Raw genomic sequence first — 19,040 nt, 5'->3', positions numbered from 1 at the left:
AACACATCACATAATACAACACACAATACAACACAACACACAATACAACACAGCACACAATACAACACAACACACAATACAACACAACACACAATACAACACAACACACAATACAACACATCACACAATACAACACAGCACACAATACAACACAACACACAATACAACACAGCACACAATACAACACAACACACAATACAACACACAATACAACACACAATACAACACAGCACACAATACAACACAACACATAATACAACACAACACATAATACAACACAACACATAATACAACACAGCACACAATACAACACAGCACACAATACAACACAACACACAATACAACACAACACATAATACAACACAACACATAATACAACACAGCACACAATACAACACATCACACAATACAACACAGCACACAATACAACACAACACATCACACAATACAACACAGCACACAATACAACACAGCACACAATACAACACAACACACAATACAACACAACACACAATACAACACATCACACAATACAACACAGCACACAATACAACACAACACACAATACAACACAACACATAATACAACACAACACATAATACAACACAACACACAATACAACACAACACACAATACAACACAACACACAATACAACACAACACACAATACAACACAACACATAATACAACACAGCACACAATACAACACAGCACACAACACAACACACAATACAACACAACACATAATACAACACACCACACAATACAACACAACACACAATACAACACATAATACAACACAGTACACAATACAACACATCACACAATACAACACAACACACAATACAACACACAATACAACACAGTACACAATACAACACATCACACAATACAACACAGCACACAATACAACACAACACACAATACAACACAGCACACAATACAACACAACACACAATACAACACACAATACAACACACAATACAACACAGCACACAATACAACACAACACATAATACAACACAACACATAATACAACACAACACACAATACAACACAGCACACAATACAACACAACACACAATACAACACAACACATAATACAACACAACACATAATACAACACAGCACACAATACAACACATCACACAATACAACACAGCACACAACACAACACATCACACAATACAACACAGCACACAATACAACACAGCACACAATACAACACAACACACAATACAACACAACACACAATACAACACATCACACAATACAACACAGCACACAATACAACACAACACACAATACAACACAACACATAATACAACACAACACATAATACAACACAACACACAATACAACACAACACACAATACAACACAACACACAATACAACACAACACACAATACAACACAACACATAATACAACACAGCACACAATACAACACAGCACACAACACAACACACAATACAACACAACACATAATACAACACACCACACAATACAACACAACACACAATACAACACATAATACAACACAGTACACAATACAACACATCACACAATACAACACAACACACAATACAACACACAATACAACACAGTACACAATACAACACAACACACAATACAACACAACATGAATCAAGCATGGTGTTTGGAACCCCTTGCTTCTAATAGGGTATCATCCATTTAACCCCTGCCGCTCTCCCATCGCATTGTCCTCTGATCCAGGAAGTGCTACAGGAAGCCGGAGTGGACCTCCAGCTGGCGGCGGCGGACTCCTTCCTGACGGTGCTGCAGGACGACGTCATCCTCATCCAGACACACACACACTCCATCTTACAGGTCGTCTTACTGAACCTGGACCACCGGGACGCAGGTGAGCAGGGCAGGGGTCTACCCCATGGGAATATAAACCACTGAAGAAGTCACTGGATATAAATATCTATGACTAATCATAGAGCTAGTTGTAGTCTTCATTCATAGAGCTAGTTGTAGTCTTCATTCATAGAGCTAGTTGTAGTCTTCATTCATAGAGATAGTTGTAGTCTTCATTCATAGAGATAGTTGTAGTCTTCATTCATAGAGATAGTTGTAGTCTTCATTCATAGAGCTAGTTGTAGTCTTCATTCATAGAGATAGTTGTAGTCTTCATTCATAGAGCTAGTTGTAGTCTTCATTCATAGAGCTAGTTGTAGTCTTCATTCATAGAGCTAGTTGTAGTCTTCATTCATAGAGATAGTTGTAGTCTTCATTCATAGAGATAGTTGTAGTCTTCATTCATAGAGATAGTTGTAGTCTTCATTCATAGAGCTAGTTGTAGTCTTCATTCATAGAGATAGTTGTAGTCTTCATTCATAGAGCTAGTTGTAGTCTTCATTCATAGAGCTAGTTGTAGTCTTCATTCATAGAGCTAGTTGTAGTCTTCATTCATAGAGCTAGTTGTAGTCTTCATTCATAGAGCTAGTCCTAATCTTCATAGAGCTAGTTGTAGTCTTCAATCATAGAGCTAGTTGTAGTCTTCAATCATAGAGATAGTCCTAATCTTCATTCATAGAGCTAGTCCTAATCTTCATTCATAGAGCTAGTCCTAATCTTCATTCATAGAGATAGTCCTAATCTTCATTCATAGAGCTAGTCCTAATCTTCATTCATAGAGCTAGTCATAATCTTCATTCACAGAGCTAGTCCTAATCTTCATTCATAGAGCTAGTCCTAATCTTCATTCATAGAGCTAGTCCTAATCTTCATTCATAGAGCTAGTCCTAATCTTCATTCATAGAGCTAGTCCTAATCTTCATTCACAGAGCTAGTCCTAATCTTCATAGAGCTAGTCCTAATCTTCATTCATAGAGCTAGTCCTAATCTTCATTCATAGAGCTAGTCCTAATCTTCATTCATAGAGCTAGTCCTAATCTTCATTCACAGAGCTAGTCCTAATCTTCATAGAGCTAGTCCTAATCTTCATTCACAGAGCTAGTCCTAATCTTCATAGAGCTAGTCCTAATCTTCATAGAGCTAGTCCTAATCTTCATTCATAGAGCTAGTCCCAGTCTTCATTCATAGGAAGGAAATATTTTAGAACAAATTAGACTTGAGCAGGAAACACCCATACTGCCCATTTACGCTTGACGAAAGTTTTGAGAAACTATATTTGCAATGTAAATACTAAATACACATGCAGTGCAGAGTATAGCCTATTGAATTTGATATGCCATTTGAAAGTATTAACGTCACCTCATTGAGTTGCTCAGCACTAGATCCTGTGCTCTGTCTCTCTCTCTTGATAGGGGTGAGCAACGCCTGGCTGGAAACGTTGCTGTCCGCAATCGATGCCCTGCCCAAGGAGACCATCAGACAGGAGGTACCTGCAACCTGACATGTTAACATAATGAGAATTCTCTCTAAATGCTGTATGTCCACGTCAGTGGTATTGTGATGATAATGACCACCGGCGTCACATCTCGTAGCCCCTGTGGTTTCTATTGACACACTTCCTCACATCCCCTCCATACACACAGAAGAGCACCTGACCTCACCTAAATCTGACCCCAATAGGGAGGTGTAGTCTGACGTCACTGGTTGTTCCACCCGTATAGGGATTTATCATTGGGAAAATGGATTATCGGCTATTGTAACAATTCTGCCGCATGGAATTTGAAAAAAAATTTCCACTTTTGCACAAGATGAGTTCCCTTCTATCACTAACATTATTGTTTAAGCATTTTTTATTGAAATAAAATTCAAATTTTTTTTAATGGTTAACCTGTTCCCCCCGTGGAATATTTTCGCCTAAAATATATACCTAGGTAAATGGAATATTGCTCCACTTCTACAAGGCCATTTGCATATTCTTGGTATCTAGGTACATCTATGGACCTCAGGGAATGTATTCACAGTGTCAGAAATATTGTGTCTATTACTAGGCTTGCTTAAATTGTGATGAAACAAAGGAGAATATGAATTATGATTTTTCTTTGAATCTTTGACAGTGAATTAACACCATGATAATAATGACCAAACTTAAGAAGAGATCATGTGTACAAAAAAATCTAAGGAAATTAATAAGGGGAAGATGATTAAACAGAAGGTTCTGTAGATACAGTACTGAATTCTCCCATCCGGCCCAATGCAATTTGAAATATTATTATAGAATATAGAATATGATGCTTATAAATTACCTTATTATAGCCAATTCGCACATTTATATATATATATATATACATATATTATCTTTCAAATGCCTGAGTTCAATTTAGTATCACCAGGCGTGCATAAGAACAGATAATGATATCTACTGTAATTTACTGTACCTTTTTATTTTCACCACAGTGCAACCATTTTGAAACTACTTTCCGATCTAATTGTTGCTACATGCTAACAATAGGGAGGAGAAACTAACTGCGTTTCACTATTTGTCAAAAACGTTACCTTTTGTGGCTTATTATCCCGAATAATAACAGTTATTGAGCAACCGAGCAATAATGACCGCTGTTCGCAGCTGGAGCAATCAAGTCCACTGACACACACTGCATCAGTGCAATCAGACACACCTGCCGGTTGCCGGCGATAATAATAATCACTTTATTTGGGCTGACAGAGCCACAGAACAACTGCGTCTGCATTTGATCTCGTCTTGTCGATGGTGTAAAATTAATTAGGTATATTGTTAGTAAGTTACACATGTAATAAGCGGGATAATGTATAGCCTATACTCGGTCATTGTTGCAAAATAATTGACCTTCACTACGTTTAGAACACCTCGGCGAGGCGCCTCGGTATTCTAAACTCTGTGTCGGTCAATTATTTTGCGACAATGCTATACATTATCCCTTACATATTGGCATTAAAATGTAATATCGGAAATTATCGGTATCGGTTTAAAAAAAAATAAAAATCTTATTTTATTTATTGTCAAAAGTATGCATAATGTTGTGGTAATTCCACGACAAGAGAATGTAATGTTAATTACCGGTATCGGTTGATATCGGTATCGGAAATTAAAAGTTGGACAATATCGGTATATCGGATATTGGTAAAAAAAAAAAAAAACAATATCGAACATCCCTAGTAATGTCTATAGTGTGCCTCTGAACAGTCTGTCACATATTGTCTGCTTGCAGATCCTGGGTCTGCTGATGTCCAAAGCTCAGCTCACACAGCCCATCCACGCCCGCTTAGCCAGCTGTCGGATCTTGGGGAAGGTGGCCTGCAAGTTTGAATCTCCCATGTGAGTTTGTGTCCTCCAGGGACTCGTGGTATATAAATAGCTCTAGTATAATATGTCTTGTGGTCACACCGTCACACACAGTCCACCCTTTGCTATGTCCATTTCCTGGTTTTGAACTGGACGCAACATGTAAACAACAACATTCATTTTGGACCCAGCAAAAATACATTTGAACCCTTTCACTACCACACTACCAAACGGTTAACCCTTGCACTGTGACAATACAGAAGGTTAACCCTTTCACTGCCACACGACAAAGGGTTAACCCTTTCACAACCACACTACAGAAGGTTAACCCTTTCACTACCACACTACAGAAGGTTAACCCTTTCACTACCACACTACAGACAGTTAACCCTTTCACTACCACACTACAGAAGGTTAACCGTCTGTAGTGTGGTAGTGAAGGGGTTAACCTTCTGTAGTGTGGTAGTGAAGGGGTTAACCTTCATACCACATAAATAAATGTGTATATGTTTTGTACATAAAACTATGTTGTTTGTATAATGTTTATTTTTTGTATTTTTTTGTAAATAATGTAATGTAAAAAGGGTAGGCAATTATAAGCCTCGGCTTCAGCCTACACCATTTAATTTTTAATCTTTTTTTGGGAAGTTCTACTACTATGCGTTGTAAAACAAAAAAGGCCGAAATTAAAAAAAAAATCATTCATCATCACCTCCCTCTGCGAACCCCCGGGGGGCAGAGTGGACCAGGACCTGCTGCCCCTGCTGAGGTCCCTGTGCCAGGACGTGGAGTACGAGGTGCGCGGGTGCATGTGCGACCAGCTGGAGAGCCTCGCCAGGGGACTCGGGTAAGACCACCGTCATCACGTCACCTCTAGGCAAGGCCAGATTAAGAATTCAGAGGCCTCTGGGCCAGACTCTTGTGGAGGCCCCCACACACACGTGCACGCACGCACAGTGGCGTTTTTATATGTAAAACATTGGTGGGGCAGCCCCTAACCAAGGCTACATACCAGGCAAACTACAGTAATCAAAATGACAATAATCGTTGTTCGCAAATTTCGCACCACATATCAGGCATAGGCTACAGGTAAGCCTGCATCGTTAGTCGTGAAAGCAAATTAATCTGTCCACGCTGAATTAAACCCTCTATTTTCCTCAGACTTTCCTTTTTTTGGATTTATCCATGGTTATCTTACTGGGGGGTCGGAAACTCAAGATTAGCCACTTGCAGACGGCAGGGAGAGGCACGGGGTGTGACGTACTGTATATTTTAGTTGATGAAATGTTTTTGTTGACTAAATATTTTAGTTGATGAAATATTTTTTCATTTCAGTGTCACAGTATGACATCGATCTCCAAAATAATAACAAAAAAAGTAAAAAAAAAAAGTAAATTATTATTATTATTTTTTGGAGGCCCCTCGCCACTAGAGGCCCACGGGCCGCGGCCCAAACGGCCCGGTTGTTAATCTGGCCCTGCCTCTAGGGCTGACCCCGATTTGTCGAAATAGTCGACTAATCAATCGAAAGGAGCCGTAGTCGACTGCCAACCTCTTAGTTGAATGCAAAAAAAATATTATTAAATAAAATATTATTATTATTATTATTATTTTTATCATCCTTTCCAAAAGCAAAGAGGCCTAGAAGCATGGCTAACGCTAATGGCGCGCATACCAGAGGCTAACTGCCTAAGAAAACAGGCAGAGGCACTGAAAGAGGATTTCACCCGTCTAATGAACACACTAGACTAGACAAATATCAAGATGTATCCATCAGTGGACCAATTGCATGCTTTTGCAGAGGACAAGAAGCCTTCAGTCGACTCCTTCAGACATTAAGCACCCCCCACAGCCCAAATGGAATAATTTTGTATTTAAAAAAAAATTCATTCAGGGGGGTAGTCGACTATTAGTATTAGTCGACTATCGGCCCATTTTGGCCAATCAAAGTCGACTATCCAAATCCTTAGTCGGGGACAGCCCTCGTTACGTCATCATTCCTCTCCCTATAGACCAGCGGTTCCCAAACCTTTTTGGCCGTGCACCCCCTGTCACCTCCCGACCTAGCTGACACACCCCCCAATGGGTTTCTGTTAGAAAAGATTGTTGCTAGGCGGTCAGGTGGCGTAGCGGAGATTGCGTTCGTCACCAACACCGGAGACGCTGGATTCGCCTGTTCGAATCCAGCTCACAGCTCCGGGGTTGTCACCAGCTTGGCTGGCCGTTCACACTAATACAATTGGCAGTATTAGAGGGTAGGAAACCTGGCGGGGTGGGTCCGGGTCGTTGTAAACAGCGACTCCTACAGTTCGGTCGGGGCGCCTGCTCAGCGCGGATAGGATCTAAGGGGGGTAGTGTGATCCTTCCACACGTTACACCCTTTCAGTGAGAGTCCGCGCTGCCAGGTGAAAAGAAGCGGTTGATTGGCTGGACATGTGTCGGAGGAAGCACGTGGTAGCCTCCACTCTCCCAGACCGACTGTGGGGGGTAAGTGCGCAGCGACCAGGAAGGGGATTGGGAATTGGCATAACGACTAACATTGGGATGGGAGAAAATTGGAGGAAAAAGGAGGGGGAAAAAGATCAATAAAAAAATAAATAATAATTGTTGCTGGTCTCCGTGCACAGATTTTATTTTATCTCTTCCCACGGCGACTATGGATAGGGAATTTCTTTATTTAATTAAAATGTTCACGACAACATGGATGCATGTACTCTGCCAGCATGTTTAATATCCATAATACTAGAGGTTTGACTAAGATTTTTATGAAATTTTATTGTAAAAAAGAAAAAAATAGCCCTTTCATGTCACGCACCACCTAGAGGGCACTCACGCACCACCTAGAGGGCGCTCGCGCACCACAAGGGGTGCGCGCACCACAGTTTGGGAACCACTGCACTTCCGTGTTACATTGAGCTCATGGGAGAGAGAGCGGGGGGAGAAAATGAATGAATGTGGATGAGAGCCTTGACATTAAGTGGTTGTAGCTACGGCTGTGGGGGCGCTGGAGACATGCTCCGATAGACTTTTTTTTTTTTTTTTTTATTATTATTGCAAAACAAAATTGTTAAAAGTCAGTACTCAACACACAATGCATAATGAAACTAACAATTAAGGTGGCTAAAATGACATGCAAGTACAGTAACAGAAAACAAAAAAAAGTATATAATAATATTTTACCGTATACAGTGTATATCCAACGAAATTACCAATTATACCAATGCCTTATACAGGATATACCCCTAATACCTATTATCTAAAACCCTACACACATATGCTCCAGCTCGAACCCCCCCCCTCCCGGACCCCTCCTTGGATAGTACCTCCATTATCCCTCACTCCTAACCAGACACCACCATTATAAGCTAGCTTTTATTCTCTCCACCACTTCTAACCACATTGACATTTTGGATTCGTTGAGTCCCAGAATTCTTGCTGTAGATATTTCTTGATAAATCACATCGAGATATGTAAGAAACCAAACCTTCCGGCACATTTTTTCCGGTTGAAACCAGCGTGATGCGATCAGTTTTTTAGCTACTGTGATACCCGATAAAACCAATCTCTTTAGCTGTGGATTTACTGCAAACTCAAAAACATCATTCAATAGTAATACAGAGGGGTGTACTGGTATATTCCAAGATACGAGTTTTGATAATTGATGGGTCACATCTTTCCAGAATGCCTTAACTGGTGGGCAGTCCCAATACATGTGCATAAATGTTCCTTCGTCTCCATTTGTACATTGGGAGCATTTTGAGTCTTGTTTGAGACCCATTCTGTTCAGTCTTATAGGAGTCAAGTATGTCCTGTGAATATAGTTAAGATTGATTTGTTGATGGTCCGGGTTCCTTGATGTAAGACGGACATTTGCCCATGCTCCTTGCCAATCAAAGTCACTTTCCAGGTCTGGTATATCCCTCCTCCAGACAGAGTCTAGTTGGAGGGTTTCATACGAGGACGTTAGTAATTGATAATAAAAACCTGATACAAAACCTCTCGATGTCTCTCTTTCATAGAATAGATATATTCTATATAATATAGCTCCGATAGACTTTTATACACGCCTGAGTCTCCTGAACATGGAGAGACCAATCCCAAGTCGATCGGCACTTTCTCGGCCGAGCTATAGTCGCACCTACTCACGAACTCCGCATGTTTTCTATACGCTGATCATTCAGTGAAGCCTTAAATCAAATCAAATCAAATGTATTTGTAAGGCCCGACAACACACGTTAATGTCCCCATGGGCCGGACACGTCTTCTTTAATTCAAGAACAAAACAAAAACACCATGAAGTCCAATTTTTTTTTAATAAATTAAATAAATGCAACACTTGCCTTGGCTTTAAAGTTTGTCTCACTGGTGCCGTAGCAGCCAGACATCACTGCTTCACTTTATTCCAGTGCCTGTTACTTGACTGACAGGGTTCGCACAAGGTCCTTAAAGTGCTTAAAGTGCTTGATTTTTGACCAAAAAAAGTCAAGGCCTGGAATTCCTTGAAAACAGCCAATTTTTTAACAAGGTGCTTAAAAATTTGTTGAAATTCAAATCAACCATTCGCATTGAAAGTTTTGTTCATCAATTTTTTTTTAAGTGTAACTAATTGTCGGAAATGGGTTTTAAGCCATAAATATTGGATCCGTTTTCTTTTATATATATATAAAAACAGCATTTAAAAGTGAATTGTATCCTTTTAAATTCCCTTAAAGTACTTGAAAGTCCTTGAATTTCATTTTGCAATGTCTGTGGGAACCCTGGTCCGAGTGAGTGGGATGAGGACAGGGCAGGCGTGAGACTGAGCAGCCCGGTGCATCACGGAACTCAAACTATTCTGAGCTTTCAGATCGGAACTCATGAGTGGGAGAGGTCTGATTATGTCATAGCTTTGCTGACTGGCTACATGTACCGAACTTGAAGAGGAATCCCACTTGTGGAAAGATCACTTCGACGCCAGTCAAACGGGAAAAATGGCAGCCGATGACTGGTATTATCTGATGCTCTGCCCCTTTTCGCCTCAGTGTAGTCCTTTGTAAAGCTGGAAGAGGGAGCATGCACAGTTGTGTAGGACTATTTTGTATGGCCTGACTATATGTACAGAGTAACGCCAGCTCCTACCAAACACACACAAGGAGGTTCACCCTCCAACTGACTCTGAAGCTGAAGGTTCTTCCTTCTTTTGCTGCATTTAAAAGTATGATCCCGACCACTGTGTGTCTTAGCTGATTTCTTATTCTTGTTTATTGTGCCTATATGTATGAAATTGAACTATGTCAAAACTACTTGTATTGTAAGCTCGTCGCCACTGTGTCTTACGAGTTGAAATAAAGGTTTGGTATGAAATTAAATGAAATAAGTAACCATCACGTGTTCTGTTGTTGTGGACTTCACTAAGTAACCATCAAGTGTTCTGTTGTTGTGTCACAGGGAGGACTTCACAAAGGCCGCAGTGCTTCCTGAACTCATTGAGCTAGCCCAGGACGATGGCAGCACGGTGCGCCTGGCAGCATTTGACACCATCATCAACCTGCTGGACATGTTTGACAGTGGTGAGAAACCTCTTTTTATTTTGGATTATATTCAAAGTTATTGTCGTCATACAGCACAACGAAAAGAAGACATCCAACCAGAGTGCAAATGCTACAGGTATAAAGACACTATGGTAGTAAGTCGTACTGGCCAGCAGCGTAACTAGTAAGAGTGGGTAAGGGATATGTACAGATATGTAGATATAGTATTAATATGTACAGTGATACAGGTATACAGGTATAAAGACACTATGGTAGTAAGTCGTACTGGCCAGCAGCGTAACTAGTAAGAGTGGGTAAGGGATATGTACAGATATGTAGATATAGATGTAGATATAGTATTAATATGTACAGTACAGTGATACAGGTATACAGGTATAAAGACACTATGGCAGTAAGTCGTACTGGCCAGCAGCGTAACTAGTAAGAGTGGGTAAGGGATATGTACAGATATGTAGATATAGAGTTTCAAGTTTCAAGTTTCTTTAATAGTTGTCATACAGAAGTACAGAATACTTTTATACAAAATGCTTCTTACTGTTACGCTCCAGAGACTGTGCTAGACAAGATAGTATGAAATAAAATAGTATAGCATGTAAAATAGAAGTACAAAAAGGTCACAGTGTTCAGTATAGACATACCGGTATGTACAATGTTCGATGCAGAATAGAAGTAACTGAGTTACCATACAATATACAATATTCTATGCAATGTACTAATATACAATACTATATAGTGCAGAGCAGAAATGGGATGAGGTACAATTTAGGTACAATTTACAGTAAGGTGTACGAGTTGTAGTGCAAATCCTTTACCAATAAATATAAAGTGTAAAGTGTGTTTAGGTGATCTAAAGTGTGTAGAGTGGGTGCTGCAGTGTGTTGTTTGTTTAAGTGAGTGTGTGCGTGTGGGTGTGTGTGCTGTGTGCATTTGATGGTTGTTGCATAGTGTTTATTGTTCGTTGAGCAGCCTGATGGCCTGGGGATAGAAGCTTCTTCTGAGTCTTTCTTTCTAGATGTAGATATAGTATTAATATGTACAGTGATACAGGTATACAGGTATAAAGACACTATTGTAGTAAGTCGTACTGGCCAGCAGCGTAACTAGTAAGAGTGGGTAAGGGATATGTACAGATATGTAGATATAGATGTAGATATAGTATTAATATGTACAGTGATACAGGTATACAGGTATAAAGACACTATGGTAGTAAGTCGTACTGGCCAGCAGCGTAACTAGTAAGAGTGGGTAAGGGATATGTACAGAGCCCTCAACCGCAATTATTGTTGGTTCAACTCCTGGTTGTGCCGTTTGTTTTGGACTTTTGACGATACAATAAGTAAATATGTTACTTATGGCTATAATAACATAACATACATTATGTACCTTTTTTCCTGTGGTTGATTAGTACTTTGATTACACCGTGTTGGGTAGGTGTACACTTCTTCGGTAGCTTAATCAGCTCAGACACACAACACTGCTGATTGTGCAGTCAGGTGGCGTAGCGGAGATTGTGCTTGTCACCAATGCAAGAGGCTGCGGTCTCGACTCCCGGAGAGTCAGCATTGCCTTGGCTCGGGCTGATCGCTATACTAACTTGTTTGGCTGAGTTAGGGGGAGGGGAGCCGTGGGTGGGTCCTGGGCGTTGTGGACAGCGACCCCTACAGTTCGGCCGGGGCGCCTGCTCAGCGAGGGTAGGATCTGGAGAGAGGTAGTGCGACCTTCCACACGTTACACTCTCCCGGTGAGAATCTGCGCTGCCGGCTGGCTGCACATGCGTCGGAGGAAAGCATGTGACAGTCTCCGGCCTCTCGGACCAACAGTGGGGGGGGGGGGGGGTGCAACAACCAGGAAGGGGGTTGGGAATTGGCATAACGACTAACAGTGGGATGGGAGAAAAATCGGAAAAAGGAGGGGGGGAAAAGATAATAATAAAAAAATAATTAAAAACACTGCTGATTGTGTTCATTCTTAGTTCCCAGCAATGATGAGCATTTAGTACCAGACCCCTCTGTTGTTCCAGACCGTCGACATATTTATGCAATTTACTGCATACATTTTGTGCACACATCTGTGTCCTGACATTGCAGAGAAACCCGGCTCAATATACACCAATAACTACAGCAGACAAACACGATTCAGCTCAATGATCGTACTGCTCACACACACACACAGCCCACTGCTCCCAGAGTAACTTCATTCAGTTCACGTGCTTCTGTCTATGTGGCAGGTTTTCACAACTCCTTCATGCAGCCCACGCAGTTTTCTGTGCCTCCGTGTTGCTTCACACGCTGCCGTGGTGGTACTGTACTACACTGTTCCCTCGGAGGCTGGACTTCATCTACAGTAGCAGTACATTAATGCTTAGTGGTAGTAGTCACCCACATGTAACCACACTGTTCTCACATGTTATGGTTATGTTAAATGTTGAAATAAAAATAAAACATAAAAATAAAAATAATTATATATATATATTTATTACATGGCGTTTTAACATTCGCCGAAATGCTTGATTGTGATTGGTCAATAGCGCTCGTCAGAGGTCCGTTATTACTCGTTATTACATGGCGTTTTCACATTCGCCGAAATGCTTGCTTGTGATTGGTCAATAGCGCGCGTCAGAGGTCAGTTATCAGACAATAATGACCGCTGTGGGACAATAATGACCGCTGTGCGCAGCTGTTCGCAATCAAGCCCACTGACACACACTGTTTCAGTGCAGCCAATCAGACACACCTGCCGGGCTGCCCGCGATAATAATAATCACTTTATTTGGGCTGACAGAGCCACAGAACAACTGCGATTTGTCAAATGAATTAGGTATATTGTTAGTAAGTTAGCCATGTAATAAGCGGGATAATGTATAGCTTTACTCGGTCATCATCGCAAAATAATTGACCTTCACTGACGTTTAAAACACCTCGCCGAGGCGGCTCGGTATTTTAAACTACGTGTCGGTCAATTATTTTGCGACAATGACCTCGTAGCTATACATTATCCCTTACATAACGGACCTCTGCCGAGCAATAATGACCGCTGTTCGCAGCTGTTCGCAATCAAGCCCACTGACACACACTGCAGCAGTGCAATCAGTCCACACACCTGCCGGCGATAATAATAACTTTATTTGGGCTGACAGCGGACGGAGCCACAGAACAACTGCGTCTGCATTTGATCTCGTCTTGTCGATGGTGTAAAATGAATTAGGTATATTGTTAGTAAGTTAGCCATGTAATAAGCGGGATAATGTATACCTATACTCTGTCATTGTCGCAAAATAATTGACCTTCACTACGTTTAAAACACCTCGGCGAGGCGCCTCGGTATTCTAAACTCTGTGTCGGTCAATTATTTTTGCGACAAATACCTCGTAGCTATACATTATCCCTTACTTAATACATTTCTCTCTTCTTTTTTTCCCCAACTTAACCGTATTGTTATGTTGGCCTGACATACCAGCTGCGAAACTATTGACGTGACTATTGATGTTAAATGTTTGGATTTACTCTGTTTTATATTTTTTTTGCTGCTTATTCAATATTGTTCACAATGTTTCAGCTAAGAGAGGCCTGTTCACGGGTGTTGTTGTTTTGGCATTTGGCCTACGGTTAATGTGGGCCACAGTTATAATTATGTTGTGCTTATGCTGTTGTACCGAGGTTATATCAGTACTTTTACATTTATTTTTATGTCTCTTTCTTTGATTTTTCTCTGTTTTCTCCCCGTCCCAATTTAGTCGTTGTGCCAATTCCCCCCCCCCTCCCCCTCCTCTACCTGGTTGTTGTGCGCATGTTCTCCTACTGGTCGGTACAAGGGAACCCTGAAGTATCCGCACGCTTCCTCCGACACGTGCGGCGACAGCCAGTGGCTCTCTTCTCACCTGGCAGCGAGGGCTCTCATTGGTGAAGTGCAATGCGTGCGAGGTCACGCTGCCTTCCTCAAGTCCTGCCTCCGCTGAGCAAGCGCCCAGACCTGACCTGTAGGCGTCGCTGTCCACAACGCCAGTTTCCCACCCACGGCTTCCCTCCCCCTAACCCAGCCAAAAGAGTTAGTATAGCGATCAGCCCAAGCCAAGGCAATGCTGACTCCGGGAGTCGAGACCGGGTTATATCAGTACTTTGTGTTTTTTGTTTATGTTGCTGGTGTTGCTTTTATTTTTATAAGGAATTACGGTTATCTCCAACCAATGTGCCTAGATAGATGTACGGTGCGATGCTCGGTTTATCTTAGTCACTCTAACCAGAGAATGTACTGGGGAATGCACTGCATTACTTAAGGACTAATGTGGGGTTAATAGAGGGGGGGAGCAAGGATGGGATAGCCTTAGGAACATATGACTCCAGTGGGAGGTGGTAAGTATGTGAAGCCAACCCTTATGGTTGGCGGATCAATATGTCGTTGGCCTCATACGATAATTGCCTAGGTCTTTTTTTGTTGTTGCCAAATTGAGATTTCTGCCTAACTGTACTCTCCTCACACTGCTGCATCTTCCTGGCTTAGTGCCTATGTCCTTGGCCAGTCAGAACACTTGTTACGTAAAAAAAAATCCCCATCTGCCTAACTCACTCGTATGACTTGTGACTGACTTCCGAGGCTCATTTCCAACAATCTTGGAGGGTGATTTGGGCGGTTGTCGTATGAGGCTAACGATATGGATTAGAAGGGGGGGGGGGCATGGTTGGTAGAGATGACAGAGCGCGTGTTGTGTTTCCTGTCCCCAGATGACAGAGCAGCGGGTGTTGTGTTTCCTGTCCCCAGATGACAGAGCGCGTGTTGTGTTTCCTGTCCCCAGATGACAGAGCGCGTGTTGTGTTTCCTGTCCCCAGATGACAGAGCGTGTGTTGTGTTTCCTGTCCCCAGGTGACAGAGCAGTGTGTTGTGTTTCCTGTCCCCAGATGACAGAGCGTGTGTTGTGTTTCCTGTCCCCAGGTGACAGAGCAGTGTGTTGTGTTTCCTGTCCCCAGATGACAGAGCAGTGTGTTGTGTTTCCTGTCCCCAGGTGACAGAGCGTGTGTTGTGTTTCCTGTCCCCAGATGACAGAGCAGTGTGTTGTGTTTCCTGTCCCCAGGTGACAGAGCGTGTGTTGTGTTTCCTGTCCCCAGGTGACAGAGAGCGCGTGTTGTGTTTCCTGTCCCCAGGTGACAGAGCGTGTGTTGTGTTTCCTGTCCCCAGGTGACAGAGCGTGTGTTGTGTTTCCTGTCCCCAGGTGACAGAGCGTGTGTTGTGTTTCCTGTCCCCAGGTGACAGAGAGCGCGTGTTGTGTTTCCTGTCCCCAGGTGACAGAGCGTGTGTTGTGTTTCCTGTCCCCAGGTGACAGAGAGCGCGTGTTGTGTTTCCTGTCCCCAGGTGACAGAGCGTGTGTTGTGTTTCCTGTCCCCAGGTGACAGAGCGTGTGTTGTGTTTCCTGTCCCCAGGTGACAGAGCGTGTGTTGTGTTTCCTGTCCCCAGGTGACAGAGAGCGTGTGTTGTGTTTCCTGTCCCCAGATGACAGAGCAGCGGGTGTTGTGTTTCCTGTCCCCAGAGGACAGAGCGTGTGTTGTGTTTCCTGTCCCCAGAGGACAGAGCGTGTGTTGTGTTTCCTGTCCCCAGGTGACAGAGAGCGTGTGTTGTGTTTCCTGTCCCCAGATGACAGAGCAGCGGGTGTTGTGTTTCCTGTCCCCAGAGGACAGAGCGTGTGTTGTGTTTCCTGTCCCCAGAGGACAGAGCGTGTGTTGTGTTTCCTGTCCCCAGAGGACAGAGCCTGTGTTGTGTTTCCTGTCCCCAGAGGACAGAGCGTGTGTTGTGTTTCCTGTCCCCAGATGAGAAACATGTCAAAAAAGTGAAACGCACAATTAATTTTAATTTAGTTAATTTTAGACAAATCCGGCCTTTTTTAACAGTTGCTGTTGCAAAAACGTATCTTCATTGCATGATATTCTCACATATTGAATACTGCTTCACAAACTGGTCATTTGCTGTTATGTATTTGTAAATTTTTTTACTGTTTTTATGTGTCCTGTTTTTATGTATTTGTACATTTCTTACTGTTTCTATGAGTCCTGTTTTTATGTTTGGGGACAACGGATGGAAATTAGCCTCGTGCTAAATCCGGCAATTTTTACACTCCACAGTGTTCATTAATTTTGCATTGTCCCGTCCAAAAATAAATAAAAATAAGCCTGTGTTGTGTTTCCTGTCCCCAGATGACAGAGCCCGTGTTGTGTTTCCTGTCGTCAAGACGTTCTGCGAGGAGTGTTTCACGGCTGACGAGTCCATCCTGGGCTCCCTGTCGTTCCAGTACGGCAAGCTCTGCGACGGACTTGCAGGTGAGTTGTGTAACGACGAGGATTTTAACCTCTTAACAGGTGCCCCAAAAAGTGGTCATGTTTTTTTCGTTTTTAAGGACTGCATACTTTTTTTGCAAACCAAAATACTATACTTTATACTTATAGCACATGCATAAGCCTGGGCTCTTTTGAAAGATAACATTCACAATAAAGAAAGTGAAATATTGATAAAAAATTATCACAAAATGATGTGCTTTTATTTAACAAAGAAGGTATTGGGGGGGGGGGTATATATTTGAGAACCAGTATCATAATTGAAGTATCAAGTATGGTATTGGAATAGCAAACATTCCAACGATGTGATTCCATTGTAATGATCAGTTACATGTGATGAAAAGGTTACACGTGATGATGTCCCCATGTTCCTCGTAGGGTCTTTCTCCAAGAAGCAGCACCTCTGGTTCCTGGAGCTCTATAAGAAGCTGAGTGTGCTGGGACTGCAGCATAAGGGAGGTGGAACACTGGAGGCCAAATATGTGCCGGTGCGCCAACACTGCGCCTTCAACTTTCCGGTGAGTGGTAAGCGCATACTGGCAGTGTTGTCGTCGAGTCACTAAAGTGAGTCGAGTCCGAGTCGAGTCCCCAGTGTCCGAGTCCGAGTTCAAGTCATCAAGGTTGAGTCCACTCAGTCAAAAAGCAGTCATAAATGACACAGCGGTCACCATTTCAAATGGAGTTTATTCACTTAGACACAGTGACTAGCCAAACAAATGCACTAGCCATCAATATCTTATGCCAAATGATTAGGGCCTATTACAATTATATATTATATATTGTTCATCCATGATAACATTTTTCTGAATCAAGAAATTAATTTTTTTTATTTAAAGTGTAACTAATTGTTGGAAATTGGTTTTAAGCCATAAATGTTGGATCTGATTTATCTTTTCAACAAAAAAACAGCATTTAAAAGAAAAATACTGCTTGGAAAAGTACTTAAAAGTCATTGAATTTTATTTTGCAATGTCTGTGGGAACCCTGTATTAAGGGTTTCCTGGAGGATGTGGACATGTGGGGGTGCGGTCCTCCCAGGTGATATTAAGGGTTTCCTGGAGGATGTGGACATGTGGGGGTGTGGTCCTCCCAGGTGATATTAAGGGTTTCCTGGAGGATGTGGACATGTGGGGGTGCGGTCCTCCCAGGTGATATTAAGGGTTTCCTGGAGGATGTGGACATGTGGGGGTGCGGTCCTCCCAGGTGATATTAAGGGTTTCCTGGAGGATGTGGACATGTGGGGGTGTGGTCCTCCCAGGTGATATTAAGGGTTTCCTGGAGGATGTGGACATGTGGGGGTGCGGTCCTCCCAGGTGATATTAAGGGTTTCCTGGAGGATGTGGACATGTGGGGGTGCGGTCCTCCCAGGTGATATTAAGGGTTTCCTGGAGGATGTGGACATGTGGGGGTGCGGTCCTCCCAGGTGATATTAAGGGTTTCCTGGAGGATGTGGACATGTGGGCGTGCGGTCCTCCCAGGTGATATTAAGGGTTTCCTGGAGGATGTGGACATGTGGGGGTGCGGTCCTCCCAGGTGATATTAAGGGTTTCCTGGAGGATGTGGACATGTGGGGGTGTGGTCCTCCCAGGTGATATTAAGGGTTTCCTGGAGGATGTGGACATGTGGGGGTGTGGTCCTCCCAGGTGATATTAAGGGTTTCCTGGAGGATGTGGACATGTGGGGGTGTGGTCCTCCCAGGTGATATTAAGGGTTTCCTGGAGGATGTGGACATGTGGGGGTGCGGTCCTCCCAGGTGATATTAAGGGTTTCCTGGAGGATGTGGACATGTGGGGGTGCGGTCCTCCCAGGTGATATTAAGGGTTTCCTGGAGGATGTGGACATGTGGGGGTGTGGTCCTCCCAGGTGATATTAAGGGTTTCCTGGAGGATGTGGACATGTGGGGGTGCGGTCCTCCCAGGTGATATTAAGGGTTTCCTGGAGGATGTGGACATGTGGGGGTGCGGTCCTCCCAGGTGATATTAAGGGTTTC

At 42.8% G+C, this 19,040-nt stretch overlaps 1 protein-coding gene across 1 annotated transcript in view; it reads left to right on the top strand.

The window, feature by feature from the left end:
• Positions 1–19,040, top strand: part of ppp4r4 (protein phosphatase 4, regulatory subunit 4) — a 115,636-nt gene that overhangs the window by 15,986 nt on the left and 80,610 nt on the right. The window contains exons 5-11 of the mRNA XM_084315262.1: positions 1,737–1,884; positions 3,296–3,369; positions 5,129–5,235; positions 5,942–6,049; positions 10,630–10,751; positions 16,913–17,035; positions 17,429–17,568. Of these exons, the coding sequence (XP_084171388.1) occupies positions 1,737–1,884; positions 3,296–3,369; positions 5,129–5,235; positions 5,942–6,049; positions 10,630–10,751; positions 16,913–17,035; positions 17,429–17,568 (822 nt within the window). The remainder of the gene's footprint in view (positions 1–1,736; positions 1,885–3,295; positions 3,370–5,128; positions 5,236–5,941; positions 6,050–10,629; positions 10,752–16,912; positions 17,036–17,428; positions 17,569–19,040) is intronic.

The sequence above is a fragment of the Notolepis coatsorum genome (assembly GCF_963971535.1).
Source record: "Notolepis coatsorum genome assembly, chromosome: 5".
NCBI classification, from domain to species: domain Eukaryota; kingdom Metazoa; phylum Chordata; class Actinopteri; order Aulopiformes; family Paralepididae; genus Notolepis; species Notolepis coatsorum.
The sequence above is the reverse complement of the archived record's forward strand: the minus strand, read 5'-3'. Positions and strand labels throughout refer to the sequence as shown.